The sequence below is a fragment of the Vicia villosa genome, unplaced genomic scaffold (assembly GCF_029867415.1).
Source record: "Vicia villosa cultivar HV-30 ecotype Madison, WI unplaced genomic scaffold, Vvil1.0 ctg.000591F_1_1_3, whole genome shotgun sequence".
In the NCBI taxonomy this organism is placed as follows: domain Eukaryota; kingdom Viridiplantae; phylum Streptophyta; class Magnoliopsida; order Fabales; family Fabaceae; genus Vicia; species Vicia villosa.
In genome coordinates, this window is record NW_026705271.1 from 45,118 (window position 1) to 64,240 (window position 19,123).

Here is a 19,123-nt window from a genome sequence, read left to right on the forward strand (position 1 = left end):
GGGAGAACTATATATTTAGGGGTTATATGATAGAATCCTCAGCAGTTATGTTTGGTCTCATTTTATAACTCTATAACGCATATGGAAGTGATCAAATTACAAATACAAGAAACTTTTCTAAACATTGATCATATCAATGCAATATTCTGGATAGTTCTAGTAAAATATTGCACTCCATCAAACTGGATAACTTTGTTTTATACCTCACTAATCATAATGTCTTTGCTACAAGTTCTTTGTTTTTTGTGATGTTGGCAAAACTTAATTTGTTTTATTGTAATGTTATCATCGACATTTCAATGTCTTTATTACCAAAACAAGTTAATATAACAAACAGACAACATAAGCATGAAACAAATTTTTCATAGCTTATAAAACTACAGTCACGACTTGAACCATAAACATATATTGATCATGGAGCTTACCACTGTGAAATCTGAACTAAGTCCAAGAAGTCATAGAATTCTCGTGTTGGATAATGATTCTGTTCAAAGTACGAAATGTGTGAAAAGGCGGAGAAGAGATTCGTCGGTGTTAGGAGGGAATGAACAACGAGGTGATGTATCAGAAATACAGCAGCCATTGAGTGGTCAATCCACTGCAACAACTGTGAAGAGAAGCTCAAAGTTTAGAGGTGTTAGTAGGTATGTGATGATGTTCATAAGCATCTTATTCTTTTTTTTCTTCCTGTTTGAGACAGTGACGTCTTAAGTTTTTGGAGGTCTTAATCACATTTTAATGTGGCAATATAAATAGGCCCTATTTTGTTACGATTTAACTGTAACAAATATTTTATGAGACTCTATTTAACTATGATTTAACCGTGCCAAATTTTAGTCTTGTGCGATATCCTGCCTCGCATGTCCTTAAAGACGGCCCTGGTTTCGGGCTAATATGGATATTTTTGTGATGCAGACATAGGTGGACCGGAAGGTATGAAGCTCATTTATGGGATAAAGGGACATGGAATCCTACTCAAAAGAAAAAAGGAAAACAAGGTAGATTTTGAATTGAATGCATCATGATTTGAGTTTGTTTTGTTTTGTTTTTCATTTTCTAACAATTTGTTCATTGCATTATGGTTGTAAATGTGGATTTGATGCTTTTGCTGATATGGAACAGTATATTTGGGTAAGTATAGTTCAACTGTTTGATTCATATATGTTCTCTTAATAACATGACATATAGTAGAATTAATTAACCTTTTGGATTTCACTTTTGGTTTTTGTGTCAGGTGCTTATAATGATGAAGAAGCTGCTGCTAGAGCTTATGATTTGGCTGCGCTCAAGTATTGGGGAACATCGACTTTTACAAATTTCCCTGTATGTTGTATATTAGTTATGTTAGTATTTTTCTCCGTCTCTGGTGTTTTTATTTTATAATTGTTATTCATATTTCGGACACAGGTACCAGACTACGAGAAAGAAATTGAGATAATGATAAATATGAGCAAAGAAGAGTATCTTGCTTCTTTGAGAAGGTAAATCTCATTTCATATAGAAAAACTGTCACTAAAATCTTTAGATATTTTTTTCAAGTTATGTATTCTTTTCTTTTCTTGTTATAGAAGGAGCAGTGGTTTTTCTAGAGGTGTATCAAAATATAGAGGAGTAGCAAGGTGAAACACTTTCTATCTTGTGCACTCAAACCTCTATCTTTTGTTTCTAACAAAATAATACTTGCATGATACTATAACTATGAAAACTTATTGCAGACACCATCACAATGGAAGATGGGAAGCAAGGATTGGGAGAGTTTTCGGCAACAAGTATCTCTACCTCGGGACTTACGGTGAGTTTTCCACATCTTAAACTCATATTCTAAGTTTGTATTATAACTGATGTGATCAATGTATTTTTCTGTAAAGGTACACAAGAAGAGGCGGCTCGCGCGTACGATATTGCAGCCATTGAGTACCGAGGAATAAATGCAGTGACAAATTTTGACTTAAGCACTTACATCAGATGGTTAAGGCCAGGACCACAAGAACAAAAGCCAAGCACAGAACCTCAGGTACCATTTGCAGTGTCTAATTCAATCCAAACAAGAGTAAACATTGATGCATCCAACTCAACCATCAATCCAGAAAAGATTTTGCAAGTTGAAAATACAAAGAAGCAAAAGTTTTCAAATTCTATGATCCCTACTAAGCCGTCTTCGCCTACAGCATTAGGACTTCTCCTAAAATCTTCGGTGTTTAGAGAGTTAATGCAGAGAAATCTGAATTCGTCTAACGATGATGAACAAGAAGAAGTTGAATTGAAATATCCGCAAGAAGGGATTAGAGGGGTTTTCGATATTGACAACACGAGTAAGACTTTCTTGTGTTCTTCCAATATCAGCAGATTACCGAACTTGGTGTCAACAGAAGAGGGGTCATTTCCTATGTATCAAGCAGTATGGAATGGTGCTTCCAACATTTCTAACTGATTTTCTGTTATACTTTTTTTTTCACTTGCTTTTGAGAAATACAGTTGAGAATTTTGATAGAAAATCTCTACTCTTTGTTATGCATGTCAAATACTTAATAAATAAAAATTGTCAAGTACACATAAAGTTTTCTGTGTAAGGACTACTCATTCTGAAAATCTTAAGTTCGAATCCTTACACACCTACAATCAAGACCGGACAGTTCGGATGATTCAAATTTATGGAAGATTTGTTTTCCATCCAATGATTCAAATTGTATTATTAAGATTGTCAATTAGAATGAAACTAAAATAACCAGCAAGAGTTATTTGTACGTGAACAATTAAAGGCGAAACACATTGCATACATCACAATGGTTTATTAAAGATCAAACAATCCAAAATTTCAATTTGGTATTTCAAACTTAAAAATAAAAATTAACATTAAATGGTGATCCTCTAAATTGTATCAGGATCAAAGAAATACAGGTCAAAGTTAGGACAGTAGACAGTTTCAAACACACAAAATGAGAAGCTAAGAAAACTGTTATCAAAAAGGCATTGTTAAATTTGAAGAGCACTAGCTCTAACTTTAACTTGGAGCTGGGGCCTCGGCCTTCTACGAGCTGTAGTTTTGAACCTCTTTTTACTATTTGCTACAACTGGAAGGACTTGTTTGATCTTCACCACCTCCTCTTCTTCAGTTCCATCGTGCTCAGAACTTGGATCCACGTAAGACCTCTTCTTTTTGTTTTCCATAAGAGATGCACTTGGACAAGTTTTTACTTTAGTTTCCAATCTGCTACTAGATGATTGTGAAGATGTAGCTGCACTCAAATCACTCTTTTCTTTCTCTTTAGCCTTTGAATCATCACCATTATCATGCACAAAGGATTCGTGTTCCGCTTCATCTGTAGCTCGATCTTTTCCTTTTTCCGTTCCATCACCACGCATAGGATCATCAGTCATGAAGGGTTGTAGGATCTCATCTGGAAATTCAGGAGGAATCAAAACTCCGTTGTCAAAATTCAACTCAAACATTTTCCTCTGGTAAATAAATGCTTCTTTGTAAAACCCCCAGAACTTCTTCTCTTGTTGCATATGCTTGAATATGACACTTCTAACAAAGGCTTCATCAGCTCCAACAAATTTCTCCTCCTCCAACCGTTCTCTTTTATCCGCTTCCTCTTTGTAAAATCTACATACAGAATCCAAGTCTATGACTCCTTGATTGATCAAAACCTCATCATCATCCTCCTCAGCATACACCCCACCTTCAATACATAAGTCACTGATAAGAGAAGCAAACAACAACCTATCTGTCTCCTTCTTCTTAAAAGCACAATCAATTATCTCATCATATATAATCTTCCCCACATTGATACTACGCCCTTCAAGAATACAATGCAGCAACAACAATCTATCTCTATCAACATTTTCAAAATCCGAATTCGGCAAAAGCCTAGCGCAAATAAATTGATACCAAACTTTAGGTACCGGCTTCAAAGCATCCCATGAGACCTTCCAAATATTTTCACCTTTCTCCTTTTTCCAATGAGTACCCTCTACAGTTAGGGTTTTCATTATAGAACTAAGATTCTCTTCGGAGACAGTGTTCTTTAAATCTTGATACTCATCTACTATATCATCGTCATCATCACATTCAGGATTGTTGATGAGTCCATAGTGAAAGTTGATGTATTTTGGGGTAAAATAGACAGGAAAGCCTCTTACAAAAACAAACTTCTGTGTACGATCAAGAATGCATGAGTAAAATACTTGAACTATTGAGGCGTAGAGATTATCATCAGCAGAGTGTTTGACAAAGGTTATCCAGTTGTGTTTGTCGATGGTTGATGCCAACTCCTTTGGAAGACCGTAATAGGGTTGGTGATGGACAATAGGGAAGCCTGTGTCTGGATGAAACTGTCTGTGTTGGATAATATCGTGGAGTTTATTTAGGGTTTCTTGGGTTATGAATCTTGGAAAAGTGTAGCCTTCAGAAAACATGTTGAAATTGAAAAGATGAAGAAAGAAAGTAATAGTTTGCTTTCAACGAAAGAATGTGAATGGATTAGTTTCGGTGTTTGGAAATATATATAGGATCCCAATAAAGCTTGGCCTACAAGTAAGTTCCTCTTAAATTCTCCAACAAAAATCAAATCTTAATTTGTATCAAAAAAACAAATCAAATCTTAACGTTTAATATAGTTCTCTTTCTCATTAATTTCGATGCCATGTCACCTACATTCAAGGAGTATTTTATAATGGATCGAATAATTATTTTTTAATCAATTTTTATTCATTATATGCTACTTCAGTAAGTCTTTCAACTTACAAATTTTTAGGTCATTTTTATACGCATTATTTGAATACAAAGTTAAATATTAGTTAAATATGTATATTTCTATATTACTTTTCTACTTATCAACTAAGTCGAATTTAATTTTATCTAATTATTTAAATTAAATAACTTGTTTATCTTATGCTATCTTTATTTACTAGTGTGTAAGCTAATTTGTTTTCATAAATTTTCACAATAAGTCTCACAAATGTTTTTGTCATTAAAAGGGCCGGCCCAATCATTTCGGATGCCCCCGTACGAATTTTAAAATTGAATTAATAAAAAAAAAAATATTTAAAAAAAAAAATAAAAATCATCATATACATTATTCTTATAAATTGAAATTTACGTGTTTTCTTTTTTCATTTTATAATTTAATTAAAGAATTTGGTGATCTTCATTTTATACATTGTGCCTGCAAAAAAAAAGTTTGTGTCTAGAAAGGACAAATTGTTCACCCATATTTTTTAATTATGTTTGAATTTAAGCTTATATTCTATAATGTCTTCTTTTCCAATGTTGTCAAAAATGAAATCAAATTTTATATTATATTAAATTTTCATTTTTATTTTTTATTCATATTAAATAAAATGATAAATAAATGAAAGGACGAAACAATTTTTTTACCTAAACTACTATAAATGTGAGCTATGTGAATATAGAAATTTTAATATTGGTAAACATTGGAGATAAAGTTGTAGTATTATAATAGTGTAAATCAAGCTTTTAACATACAAGTACAACTATGCACATACACGTTTTCCCGTAGCAACAACAGGCCAGTAATAAATTTATTTATTAGCAAAGTAGATCATAGTATTACATTACTATTAGTTAACAATTTTTAGAGGTCCTAGAAAATGTGAGGCCCAATGCTGTGGCACATGTTGTACAGCCGCTGGGTCGGGCCTGATCATTAAGTAAAGTCAAATAGTTTGATAAAACACTTTCATAGTTTGATAAAATACAAATATATTATTTTATTATTTAATTACAGATATTAGTCTCGTATATGATTTTACTTTTGTTTTCCATTATTTTGAGTCCATCGTTAAGCCCAAGACAAAAGACTCAATGGAACGGCGTGTTAGTGCAAACACATTTCCTTTGATTAAGAGAAAGATATGGGACGGTCCGAAATGATGCTAGGATGCGACGAGAATTCTGCTATCAGCAGAAAAGGAAGAACCGGGGCTGTTTATGGAATTCTGCGGACAAATTCAGTAGGTTGTGTTGGATATTAGCACTGCAGAATCTTATGTTTGGTTGTGTAATTCTGAAGGTAAGTTTACTGTTAAGTCTTGTGCAGAGATTGCTATTGCGAACCATCCAACCCATTTGTCGACGGAGTTGATTAATTCTATAAAGCATTTATGGGATGTTAAAGTTCCGCCCAATATGCTTATATTTGTTTGGAGATTCTTGCTAAACAAAATCCTACAAAAGATCAGCTTCACAAAAGGGGAATATTGACAAACCAAACAGATATGTGCTGCGTTTTTTGTGAGTCGGGGCTTGAAACACTTTCGCATCTTTTCCGGCAATGTGTGTACTCGAACAGAATTTGGATCAAGATCTTTGAGTGGATTGGTTCCCCAGAGGAACTATCTTTTGCTGAATTTGTGGACTTCTTCTCCTATTTGGGAAAGGTGGAGTGTGCCTCCCGTAGAGCTATTATAGAGGTCATATGGACAGCTATAGTTTGGTCCATTTGGATCGTCTGTAACGTTATTATCTTTAAGGAAGAGGCTTTTATTTTCGAAGATTGTTTATCGGCTATTGTTTGGAGGGCGTGGAATTGGCTTTGCTCCAATTGTAAAAAATCCGACTTATGTAACTTTTACTATTGGAATACTCTACCTCTTCTATGTTTTAAGAAGTAGAGGCTTTCCGCTCTTGTATGTTGTCGGGTGGAGTATCCCTTATACTCTAGTTTAATAATATCTTTGCTTATTAAAAAAAAATATAATTGAGAGTTGAGAGATATGAGTGTGTGTGTGTGTTATAGAATTTAGTTGATAAAAAACTGCCAACTAATGAACATGTATATATAACATGTAGATTACTTGTGTATGAAGTGTATGAAGTAATCAACTAAAAACAACCATCTAATTAACTGTAACTTTTATGTTATAATAAGTTGGATTATCTCACAACATGCTCCCTATAATTCAACATATGCACTACAACAAACATATACACACCATCTAAACATCTTAACTATTTAATTGAATAACTCCTAGTTTTTGATTAAGAACAAAAAAATTTGTCAATTTTCAGTCCCTTTGTGAAAATATCGGCTGAGATTGACTTAAGCAATGTCTTCCTTCAAGCTTTCCTTCATTTTCTTGGTGCTCAGAACTTAGATCCACATAACACCTATTCTTTTTTTCCTTTTTTCTAAGCAAGTTTCATTAAAAAGAGAACAAAAGTTCTCAAACCCGAATAAAAAAAACGAGACAGAACTCGGAAAGGAAAGATTACACCCCAAATGCACTTAAGCAAGATAATACAAAGGGTTTTTGAAAAAATCATAAAAGTTACATTTGGAATGTGTAATATTTTCTATGAAAGACCATCTCCACAACAAAGCCTTAATGCTCAAAACAACATCCAAAACATTCCAACCCTCTTCCCTGAAAATGATACAATTTCTGAGAATTCATAAGCTCCAAGAAGTTGCCAACCAAATGTAACCTTCTTTTCCTTTTTTAACTTTCTTGGACTTGCAAAACAAACACCACTTGATAAAAATTTCCTTAAAACAAACCGCTTAAAAATTCACAAAATCAATCCATTGGGCAATCTCCTTCCAAACCAAACCAAAATTATGACAAAATAAAAGAGAATGATTCAAAGATTTAGGAACAACTCTACAAAAAACACATCCATGATCACTAGGAAGAGTAGCAATACCTCGAATGAAAAGTAAATATTTCGTTGGCATCCTATTAATAATAAAACTCCTCCTCCAACCAAAGACTTTTATTTTTTTAGGAACATCTATCTTCCAATTCGAAACAAAAGCACTATCATACTTATCAGCCGTGCCGAAAGGGATATAATTCTTATTAATTAAATCATAACAGTCCCTTACCAAAAAACCGCTCATCAAATCGTCGATCCAAGTGACACCGTCACTGCTGCCTGCAGTCGGACCGAAGTCCCGAATCAGCAGCCAAAGCTACAGCTGATCCTCCCTGTCGGTGTTGCTTTTTGGGTCAATGATATCGAGATCCCCCTAACTCCAAACACCGTTAATCCACCCGCCCATGCCTCCTACCAAAACGTCCTATAAATGAGATAAAGAAAACAAGGAAGGAATATTTCTTTTAAACAACCAATATTTATCCAAGTCGAATGCCAAAAAGAAATAGAGAAACCATTCCCAATATTGAACGTACAATTCTTAACCAAAACATCTTCCGAATTATTCTTATCCAAAGATAAAATATTCAACCACCAAGAAGATTTTGAGTAAATACTCTTTACATTACTCCCTCCATTCACCACATGTAAATTGATGTCACCATATCGGGCCTTTAAAACTTTATACCATAAAGTCAAATCTTCCTCAAGGATTCTCCATCTCCACTTGTGAAGAAAAGCTGAACTTAACTCTCTGATCCTTCTAAATCTGAGACCTCCTTTCTTCTTAGGAAGACACAAATCCTTCCAACTCACCTAATGAATCTTCCTAACATCCTCGGAACCGCCCCAAAGGAATTTTTTTGTAGCCTAGTGTTATACGGTGGGAGAACTGACTTTTAAAAAATGTTGCGGATAGCAAGAGTCGCCACTGACTTTTATTTTATCCAATTTTATAAAGGCTAAAAGAACAGGAAAATACCTTTTAAAAAGATTTTGAGTTCGGGAGGTAGGTTATACAAAGGGAAGGTGTAAGGCACCCTTTGCATCCATGGTTTTCCACGGGCTCTTAATTGCTTAGCTCACTTTGAAATGTTTGAATTGTTTGAAAAGATTTTGAATAAGGACTTTAGCTTGTAAATAAGCGTAGCCTTTTTTAATTGATTTGAAAAAGAGTGGAAAAAGTATTTTGGTTTGAATTTGAATAGAGCAAGCATTTAAGAGCACCTACCCTAAGTTTAATTTTTTCTGTTCTTTAAGATTTTCAATTTGACGAGGATACCTTAGCAATTGGGAGAATCATCATTACCGAGGCAACATCGAGGGACAGGATCATTTACTGTTAAGGCAACTTCGAAGGGACTATGATCTTATGATGATGAAGTGAGAGTAACATTTGCTTTAGGTATCCTCGAATTCGAGGGACTTGACTATTTTAGAATTTAAAGGCAACAGGCAACAGGCAGCATAAGAAGGCTTGCCCTAAAGGTGTGTGTGTGGCACAATCATGTGGTTCAATTCAAATATTTATCTTATAATTAGTGGTCTAATTCATTTTAACAAGGCTTGCACTCCCTAGGATTACTAACCACGACAGAAAAATAAACAGAAATAAAGATCCTACGCTATTACAATAAACACCTGTAAGTAAGAAAAATAAAGGCAGGAATAAAAACCCTGATTAAACTATTACATCCTGTGAGCAGTTACATAATATGGAAAAAACTTGCGGGAAAACCACAAGAAATAATTAAGTAGATGATAATCCTGCAAGACACTACAGTAATAATAGTAAAGTAAACAATAGTAAAGTAAACAAATAAAGGAGAAATTATAAATAATAAAGTAAAATAAGAGGGCAAAATAAAGAAAATTAATGTTTTAAAAGAATTATGGGGAAAAACCTAAATCTATGGTTAATGGGCAACACCTACCTGTAATTACTAAGCCTAACTGCACTAAGGTAGCATGGCAAGGGAAGGTTAATTGATTAAATGAACTTGATTAATCTAAATTGTTTAACCTAAATTTAAATTAATTAGCCTAAAAGTAATTATTAGCCTAAAAATAAATTAATTAGCCTAAAATAATTATAAGCCTAAAAATAAATTTATTAGTCTAAAAATAACTATTAGCCTAAAAATAAAGAATGTGATAAAATCCTAACCCTAATTCATGAAAATGGACAACATCTACCTATATATATATATATATATATATATATATATATATATATATATATATATATATATATATATATATATATATATATATATATATATATATATATATATATATATATATATATATATATTTTAGGGTTAATGGTTAAAAAAAGATTTTACCAAGGTTTTCAATGGCAATGAAGCAAACAAATAGGTTTAAGGAAGAATTGACACCCGCTCCCCTTTGGCCAAAGGAGGTACCTGCAAAAATAAAATAATAATAAGAATAAGAATATTAGTAATAGTAATAATAATAACACAAGAAAAGAAATGGCGTTTAGCAAATTAAATTATGAACAAAATTACGAATAACCTTGATTTGGCAAAATACCAAAAGGTTTTTGGCCAAAAAAGCAATTGGGGTACCATCCACTTGGTCAATCCATAAAAAACCTGTTCATAAACCAACGCAATGTTACGGTTAAGAAAACAAATGGAAAAATAGAAAAGTGATTATAATAAAATCAAAAAAATTTAAAAACCTGATTATAAATCAAATAAAATAAGAACACGAAACTACAATTTTTTTTTTAGATTTTTTTTGAAAATATGAAAATAGAAATTAAATCAAATAAAATAGAAAAAAGAGGAATTTGCGATTTTGAGGGTCGAAATCCTTTAGAATTTTATTCTAAAAGAGTATTGTTCTACGATATTTTTCTGAACTTCTGGAAAAAATTCAGAGCAAATCGAAACAGTAGTTTCAGAATTCGACAGATAGGCTGGAAAATTTATTACTGTGCTGCAACCGGAATTGCAACCCTGAAGAAGAAGGAGAAGTAGGAGAAAATATTTTTTGTGTTTGTGAGAAGAGAGAGAGAGTCGGCCTAAGGGTTAGAATTGTTAGTCCTATTTATCATCATGAATTATGTTAGAAGAAAAATAATTATAGTAAATCTATGGACCAAATCAAAGCCCAAAAATCAATTTGTTTTAATTCTAATAAAAAATTAAATCAAACTAATTTAATAAGATTGACTTGTTCCCTAAGTTATAAAAAGTGCTAAAAATAGGACAAATAAGATTAAAAACTTCTTTTTTTGGATTTTTTGAATATGTTATGATTTTTGGTGATTTTTTTGACTAAAAATGCATAAAAAGTTAAAATTGCTTATTTAAAAATAATGCCTATTTAATTAATACGAAAATTAAAAAAAAATGATAAAAAATGATTAGGGTTAGGATTTTATCACATTCTTTATTTTTAGGCTAATATAGATATGGTGGGGTCCTATGCCAGAGATGGGCTTGAAGATGCCATATAGATGTTGGCAGAAGGATGTATGAGATGGGCTTAAAAGATGCCATCTGGATGTTGGGAGTATGAAGTGGGCTTAAAGATGCCACCTGACTTGATAGGTCAAAAGTTAGAATGAGTCGTACGTTAGACTGTATTTGAAAGGACATACTTAGGATGAGTCGTATGTTAGACTGAATCCACTGTATTGATGAATGTAAAAGTAAGCCGTACGTTAGACTGTACTTTAGGACGAGTCATACGTTAGACTAGGTCCAATTGCATCGATAGATGTCTGGATAAGCCGTAGATTAGGATGAAGGATGGGTCGTACGTTAGACCGGGTCCGATTGCATCGATAGATGTCTGGAAAGTCGTACGTTAGGCTAAAGGATGGGTCGTACGTTAGACCGGATCCAATTGCATCGATAGATGTCTAGATAAGTAAGCCGTACGTTAGGCTATAGGATAGGTCGTACGTTAGACCAAGTCCCCTGTGTTGATAATTGTCAGAATACACCATACGTCAGGGTTGTATCCTAGGACGAGTCGTACGTTAGACTGAATCCTTTGTTTTGAGAAGTACTTGAATGAGCCATACGTTAGGCTGCATCTGAGCTTAGTATGTTGAGAAGTGTCTGTTGGAGATGGGCTTAAAGATGCCACCTAACTTGTTAGATTGATTTGAATGTCGATTGTCTCAATTCCTTAAGAAAATGATCGTCTCTACCGTTGTGAGGATAGATTTAGATCTTGGATCGTCGATCGTCTCAATACCGTGTATAGTAACTGATTTAGATCTCATAATGTCTATTGTCTCAGCACCTTGTGGGGTAACCAATTTAGATCTTGTAATGTCGATCGTCTCAGCACCTTGTGGGGTAACCAATTTAGATCTTGTAATGTCGATCGTCTCAGCACCTTGTGGGGTAACCAATTTATATCTTGTAATGTCGATCGTCTCAGCACCTTGTGGGGTAACCAATTTAGATCTTAGGATGATCGTCTCAGCACCTTGTGGGGTAACCAATTTAGATCTTAGGATAATCGTCTCCACCGTTTGATTGATGAATTTAGATCTTGAATTGTTGATCGTCTCGGCACCTTGTGGGGTAACTAATTTAGATCTTGGAATAATCGTCTCCACCGTTTGTATTGATGAATTTAGATCTTTGAATTATTGATCGTCTCGGCACCTTGTGGGGTAACCAATTTAGATCTTGGAATGATCGTCTCCACCGTTTGTATTGATGAATTTAGATCTTTGAAGATTAGAGATTTTGTTTATCTGTTTGTACCTGTATTCTGAAAAAGGTAAAGTTAGTCTTTATGCGATGTCATGATGCATGTATTATATGACGAGTCTCTCAAAATAAATGAGAAACTTGTATGTTTATTATGAAGTAATGTATGCAATGTATGAATATGTTTATGCTATCTGGAGTATATTAGTGATTTTTCTTGATTGAGAAAATAAATCTCTATATCATTGTGATTTTGATGTCTGATCTTGTTTTGAAGATGCTCAGCTAGGGATTTATGATTTATGCTTGGGGATGAGAGCCATTTGAATAATTGATCCTTGATTCACCCTAACTAGGGATAAGAAAGATGAATAAACCATGTTTTGGAGAAAAGAAGAGTATCGGAGGACCGGCAGTGTTGAAGATGTAAACTCCGTTGAGGAACTAAGTCTTTGTTGGGACGAGAACATTTGAAGATATATTCTTAAGGATTACTCTGTGGGGATATGATCCTATGAAACCGGCTTTATGGGAAGACATGAATGCCTTGAAAGTGGCCCCAATGGTTATAGTAACAGTCATTCCTAGACTTGTATTGATTGGGACACACCAATGAGTATTGATCGAAGTGTCACACAGGCCTTGCATTGATTTGCCCCTGTTAGTAGGGAATATGGAGAGATTCGCCTCGCGAGGACTTTATGAGATGTGTATTATGGATGACTTTACCCCAGTATTCATAGACCTAGGACAATGCCCCATGTCGATTGGGAAGTAGCTTCAAATCCACTTGGATGCATGCCCCCTGATTATCTCGCATTCTTGAGAGATTCTCGGAATCTTGACCTGCTAGCCTCATATTGATTGGCATTCTTTGAGAGATTCTCGGAATCTTAACCTGATTGCCCCATATCGATTGGATAAACCATGCCATGCCCACTTGTATACGTAGGAGACATTGGTTCTTGAAGTGGTTTTGTCTGTCGAGATAACTTTTGGTCAATAGTTGTACCCTGTGCAACTTCTTACTGATGCTAACATTTGAAATTATGTAGCAGAATATGTTTAATAATGAAATCATGAGATGCAATGCATATGTCTGTCTTGTTTTTAGAAAAGCATTAAAACAGGAGATGTAAAAGCGTGATGTTTAAAAACGTGACGTTTGTAAAACGAGATATCAACTCAGCATTTATGGCATACCTTAAGGAGTCAGGATACCTTTTTGGCGATAGTATGCTTTTGAACTAACCATGCTTCAGTTAGGACTTTCAAGGGTTGTAACGTGGCTTGTTTCACGGTTTTAAGAAACAAAAGATAATGGCTCAAAATTTATTTGCACCCATCCCAATCTTCGTGATGTTCTTCGATCCTATGCTCAGTTAATTCTGCGTTTAATCCTTAGCAAAGCTTGAAGTTGTAACATTAATATTTGATGATGGTTAAAGTATTAGAAGTTTAATTTGGACAGGCAATCATCCTTTTTTGTATTACTTTCTTTTTGTCGAGGATTTGCAGTGACCTCTTTTGAAATGTTTTCTTTTGTCGAGGATTTTTAGCAACCTCCTTTTTGACTTTGTTATCCCTAACTTTTGCCTGAACTGTTTATTTTAAGATTACAGTCAGCGGGATGTTTGATTTTCGATAAGTCACCTTCATAGGTTTTGACTTAATTTTTCTTTTTCTTTTTGATAGATATTGACTGCCTGGCTTAATGGTTATGGGTACCCATCATTACTTGTACAAAAGGAATATTGGCATAACTGAGTTAACTGAGTAACTACCCTGCCCCCAATTATGATCAAGGTTTTAATCTGTACGAGAAAGAAAACTTCTACTTCTTAGGCTCAAAGGGGTTGACGAGGGATTAACATCCTTATATCTCCACTGTTTAGGAATTGAAACAATGCCTGTACATCGTCAGCATAGTCCGTTCAAAAGCATACTGTATGAGGTTGCGGTATCGTTTTTGTCATCCTCCCTCAAAAGGTTTACAACTTAACAGGAGTTGAATATCACAAAACATAAATAAAGTAAAGACACAGTTTAAATGAGTGATAGCGAAATGATTTATTCAAGAAAAACATATGCAATGCACTTATGATGATTATTAAAACAGATAATGTCTATCATAATTCGAATGTTTAAACAAACAGGATAGAAGTTGCAAATGAAAGTAAAGCTAATGAGCCAATAGTCCATCCTTCTAGACATTAATCAGCCTTGTCATGATTAGGCATGGGAGCAGTGATCACCATAGGGGTCTTAGGAGGATTGAACTCAATTTCACCAGCATCGATCATGTCTTGGATCTTGATCTTTAATGCCCAACCGCTATTGGTATCGTGCCCGGGACTATTGGAATGGTAGGCACATCACACGTTTGGATTGTGTTTAGTAGAGGAAGTGTTGATGTGTTGAGGAGGATCCCTTACAGTAATCATTTCTGCCTTCAACAGGTATTGCAGTGCCTGATCTACTAACATGTCAATTTTGGTGAGTTAACGCTTAGGTGCCTCTGGCTTACATCGTTGTTGTGGAACTGGTATAGAGATTCAGAATATCCGGGGTTCGAGCTTCCGGAATGTATATCTGATAAGAATTTTCAGAATGTCCGGGGTTCGAGCTTCCAGAATGTATATCTGATTGGAATGTTTCAGAAGTCTGGGGGTCAAGCTTCTAGAATGTTCATCTGATTGGAATTTTCAGAATGTCCGGGGTTCGAGCTTCTAGAATGTATTTCTGATTGGAATTTTTCAGATGTCTAGGGGTCAAGCTTCCAGAATGTTCATCTGATTGGAATTTTTAGAATGTCCGGGGTTCGAGCTTCCGGAATGTATATCTAATTGGAATGTTTCAGAAGTCTGGGGGTCAAGCTTCCAAAATGTTCATCTGATAGAGATTGATTTGTGCTGAAATAAACAGCGAGAGAAGATGAGTGACCTGTTATGGAAACCTGTTATGCAATGTTTTCAAGGATCTTTAGGAATCTAGTTAGCAACATTAGAAAATGATTTGGTCGCATCTTTGTCTGAAGAATTCAGATTCTTGGATGCTCTTGTATGGGAATCAAGCTCACCATATCCAGTGGGTCATAGCCTCTGATTCGGGATACCTTTGAATTTGAAAGTATATGGCTAGAGGAAAATAAATTCTCTTGCCCCTTGATAGTTAATGTGTCTCTGAACTGGAAGGCATACGGCCAGAGGAAAATAAATCCTCTTGCCCTTGATAGAAATTCAGTCCTTGATAATTAGCACCTACAATTGTGCGCCCCAAATTCCTAAGATCCTTTAAAGGGTTAGTTTACATGATATGTTATGATGTCATGATGTCATGTGAATGCAACACAATAGGTAAAGCATAAGGCCATAAGGAAGAGTGAGTCCTACAAATAAGTCTTGCAAGAAAATCAAAAGGTTAGTAGCACACACAAGCAAGTCACACAAGTGTCCTTAGGTTTAAAGACTTGCGTGAAGTCCATAGGTAAGTACCCTCCCCACTGAAGTTAAGTTGGTTCAACCTGTCTTAGATAAAGATCGGGTTCTATGTTGCTCATATCCCTGATCTTTCTCGCGGGCATTGTCTCAACATGACACTCGATCGGCCAGCCAAAAGCATCCCTAGAGTCCAATCTCAATGAGTGTAGCATCGAGTATCAACCGGCTTCAGTCAGGAATCCAAAGCCAGCTATCTCGCTACTTCCTATAAGCTAAAGTCAAGTTCAATTAAGGTTTTAAGGGCGAATTAGTGCTTATGACACAACGCGGTAGCCAAACGTCTCCTCGATCACTTTCAAGGGTCATCAGGACAAACCAAAGCATCACACTAACGGTGGCCACAAGATCAACCATATCGATACATGTCGTACAGTCTCCTTGGTCTATTGCCACATACCTAAGGTACACTAGATCCGGGTGTAGGATCTTTCACACAACAGAATATCCAAAACAGCCTTTAAAGATAAAGCAAACAAGTCAAACAAGTTTAAAGTGATCCTAAACTTTAAGGTAACCACTCTTATATCCCCAGCAGAGTCGCCAGTTCTGTTATACGATGGGAGAACTGACTTTTAAAAAATGTTGCGGATAGCAAGAGTCGCCACCGACTTTTATTTTATCCAATTTTAGAAAGGCTAAAAGAAAAAGAAAAAACCTTTTAAAAAGATTTTGAGTTCGGGGGGTAGGTTATACAAAGGGAAGGTGTAAGGCACCCTTGGCATCCATGGTTTTACATGGGCTCTTAATTGCTTAGCTCACTTTGAAATGTTTGAATTGTTTGAAAAGATTTTGAATAAGGACTTTAGCTTGTAAATAAGCGTAGCCTTTTTGAATTGATTTAAAAAAGAGTGGAAAAGTATTTTGGTTTAAATTTGAATAGAGCAAGCATTTAAGAGCACCTACCCTAAGTTTAATTTTTTCTGTTCTTTAAGCTTTTCAATTTGAAAAGGCTATCCATACCATGAGAGAGTAGGAAGCCCTTTCATTGGATGTTAAGGGTCATCGAGAAATTATCGTTCGCCATAAAATTGTCCCTACCATATAGAGGGCAGGTAGTCTCGGGGAAGGATAGAGTAGTCATTTAATCTTTAGGCAACCGACGAGGATACCTTAGCAATTGAGACAATCATCATTACCGAGGAAACATCGAGGGACAGGATCATTTACTGTTAAGGCAACTTCGAAGGGACTATGATCTTATGATGATGAACTGAGAGTAACATTTTCTTTAGGTATCCTCGAATTCGAGGGACTTGACTATTTTAGAATTTAAAGGCAACAGGCAACAGGCAGCATAAGAAGGGTTACCCTAAAGGTGTGTGTGTGGCACAATCATGTGGTTCAATTCGAATATTTATCTTATAATTAGTGGTCTAATTCATTTTAACAAGGCTTGCACTCCCTAGGATTACTAACCTCGGCAGAAAAATAAACAGAAATAAAGATCCTATGCTATTACAATAAACACCTGTAAGGAAGAAAAATAAAGGCAGGAATAAAAACCTTAATTAAACTATTACATCCTGTGAGCAGTAACATAATATGGCAAAAACTTGCGGGAAAACCACAAGAAATAATTAAGTAGATGATAATCCTACAAGACACTACAATAATAATAGTAAAGTAAACAATAGTAAAGTAAACAAATAAAGGAGAAATTATAAATAATAAAGTAAAATAAGAGTGCAAAATAAAGAAAATTAGTATTTTAAAAGAATTATGGGGAAAAAACCTAAATCTATGGTTAATGGGCAACACCTACCTGTAATTACTAAGCCTAACTGCACTAAGGTAACATGGCAAGGGAAAGTCTATTGATTAAATAAAATTGATTAATCTAAATTGTTTAACCTAAATTTAAATTAATTAGCCTAAAAGTAATTATTAGCCTAAAAATAAATTAATTAGCCTAAAAATAAATTAATTAGCCTAAAATAATTATAAGCCTAAAAATAAATTAATTAGCCTAAAAATAATTATTAGCTTAAAAATAAAGAATGTGATAAAATCTTAACCCTAATTCATGAAAATGGACAACATCTATATATATATATATATATATATATATATATATATATATATATATATATATATATATATATATATATATATATATATATATATATATTAGGGTTAATGGTTAAAAAAAGATTTTACCAAGGTTTTCAATGGCAATGAAGCAAACAAATAGGTCTAAGGAAGAATTGACACCTGCTCCCCTTTGGCCAAAGGAGGTACCTGCAAAAATAAAATAATAATAAGAATAAGAATATTAGTAATAGTAATAATAACACAAGAAAAGAAATGGCGTTTAGCAAATTAAATTATGGACAAAATTACGAATAACCTTGATTTGGCCAAATACCAAAAGGTTTTTGGCCAAATATGAATAACCTTGATTTGGCAAAATACCAAAAGGTTTTTGGCCAAAAAAACAATTGGGGTACCATCCACTTGGTCAATCCATAAAAAACCTGTTCATAAACCAACGCAATGTTACGGTTAAGAAAACAAATAGAAAAATAGAAAAGTGATTATAATAAAATCAAAAAAATATAAAAACCTGATTATAAATCATAAAATAAGAACACGAAACTACAATTTTTTTTAAGATTTTTTTGAAAATATGAAAATAGAAATTAAATCAAATAAAATAGAAAAAAGAGGAATTTGCGATTTTGAGGGTCGAAATTCTTTAGAATTTTATTCTAAAGGAGTATTATTCTACGATTTTTTTCTGAACTTCTGGAAAAAATTCTGAGCAAATCGAAACAGTAGTTTCAGAATTCGACAGATAGGCTGGAAAATGTATTACTGTGCTGCAACCGGAATTGCAACCCTGAAGAAGAAGGAGAAGTAGGAGAAAATATTTTTTGTGTTTGTGAGAAGAGAGAGAGTCGGCCTAAGGGTTAGAATTGTTAGTCCTATTTATCATCATGAATTAGGTTAGAAGAAAAATAATTATAGTAAAACTATGGACCAAATCAAAGCCCAAAAATCAATTTGTTTTAATTCTAATAAAAAATTAAATCAAACTAATTTAATAAGATTGACTTGTTCCCTAAGTTATAAAAAGTGCTAAAAATAGGACAAATAAGATTAAAAACTTCTCTTTTTTGGATTTTTTGAATATTTTATAATTTTTGGTGATTTATAATTTTTGGTGAATATTTTATAAGCCAATTGAAAGTGTATGAAGCATGGGAAAACATTTTGCTATTTTTTAAAATATAAATAATTTAAGAGTAAATTATTATATTTTAAAATAGACTTTAAATCGAATATTTATAAAATTC

The 19,123-nt window shown here is 34.0% G+C and overlaps 1 protein-coding gene across 1 annotated transcript; it reads left to right on the forward strand.

Annotated features, from left to right (window-relative positions):
* The first annotated feature begins 414 nt into the window (after positions 1-414).
* Positions 415-2,431, forward strand: LOC131629688 (AP2-like ethylene-responsive transcription factor At1g79700). Its single transcript, XM_058900471.1, has 8 exons — positions 415-644; positions 916-998; positions 1,123-1,131; positions 1,235-1,323; positions 1,408-1,481; positions 1,569-1,619; positions 1,716-1,792; positions 1,869-2,431. Exons 1-8 carry the CDS (start codon positions 415-417, stop codon positions 2,429-2,431), a joined length of 1,176 nt encoding a protein of 391 aa, XP_058756454.1.
* Positions 2,432-19,123: the final 16,692 nt, after the last annotated feature.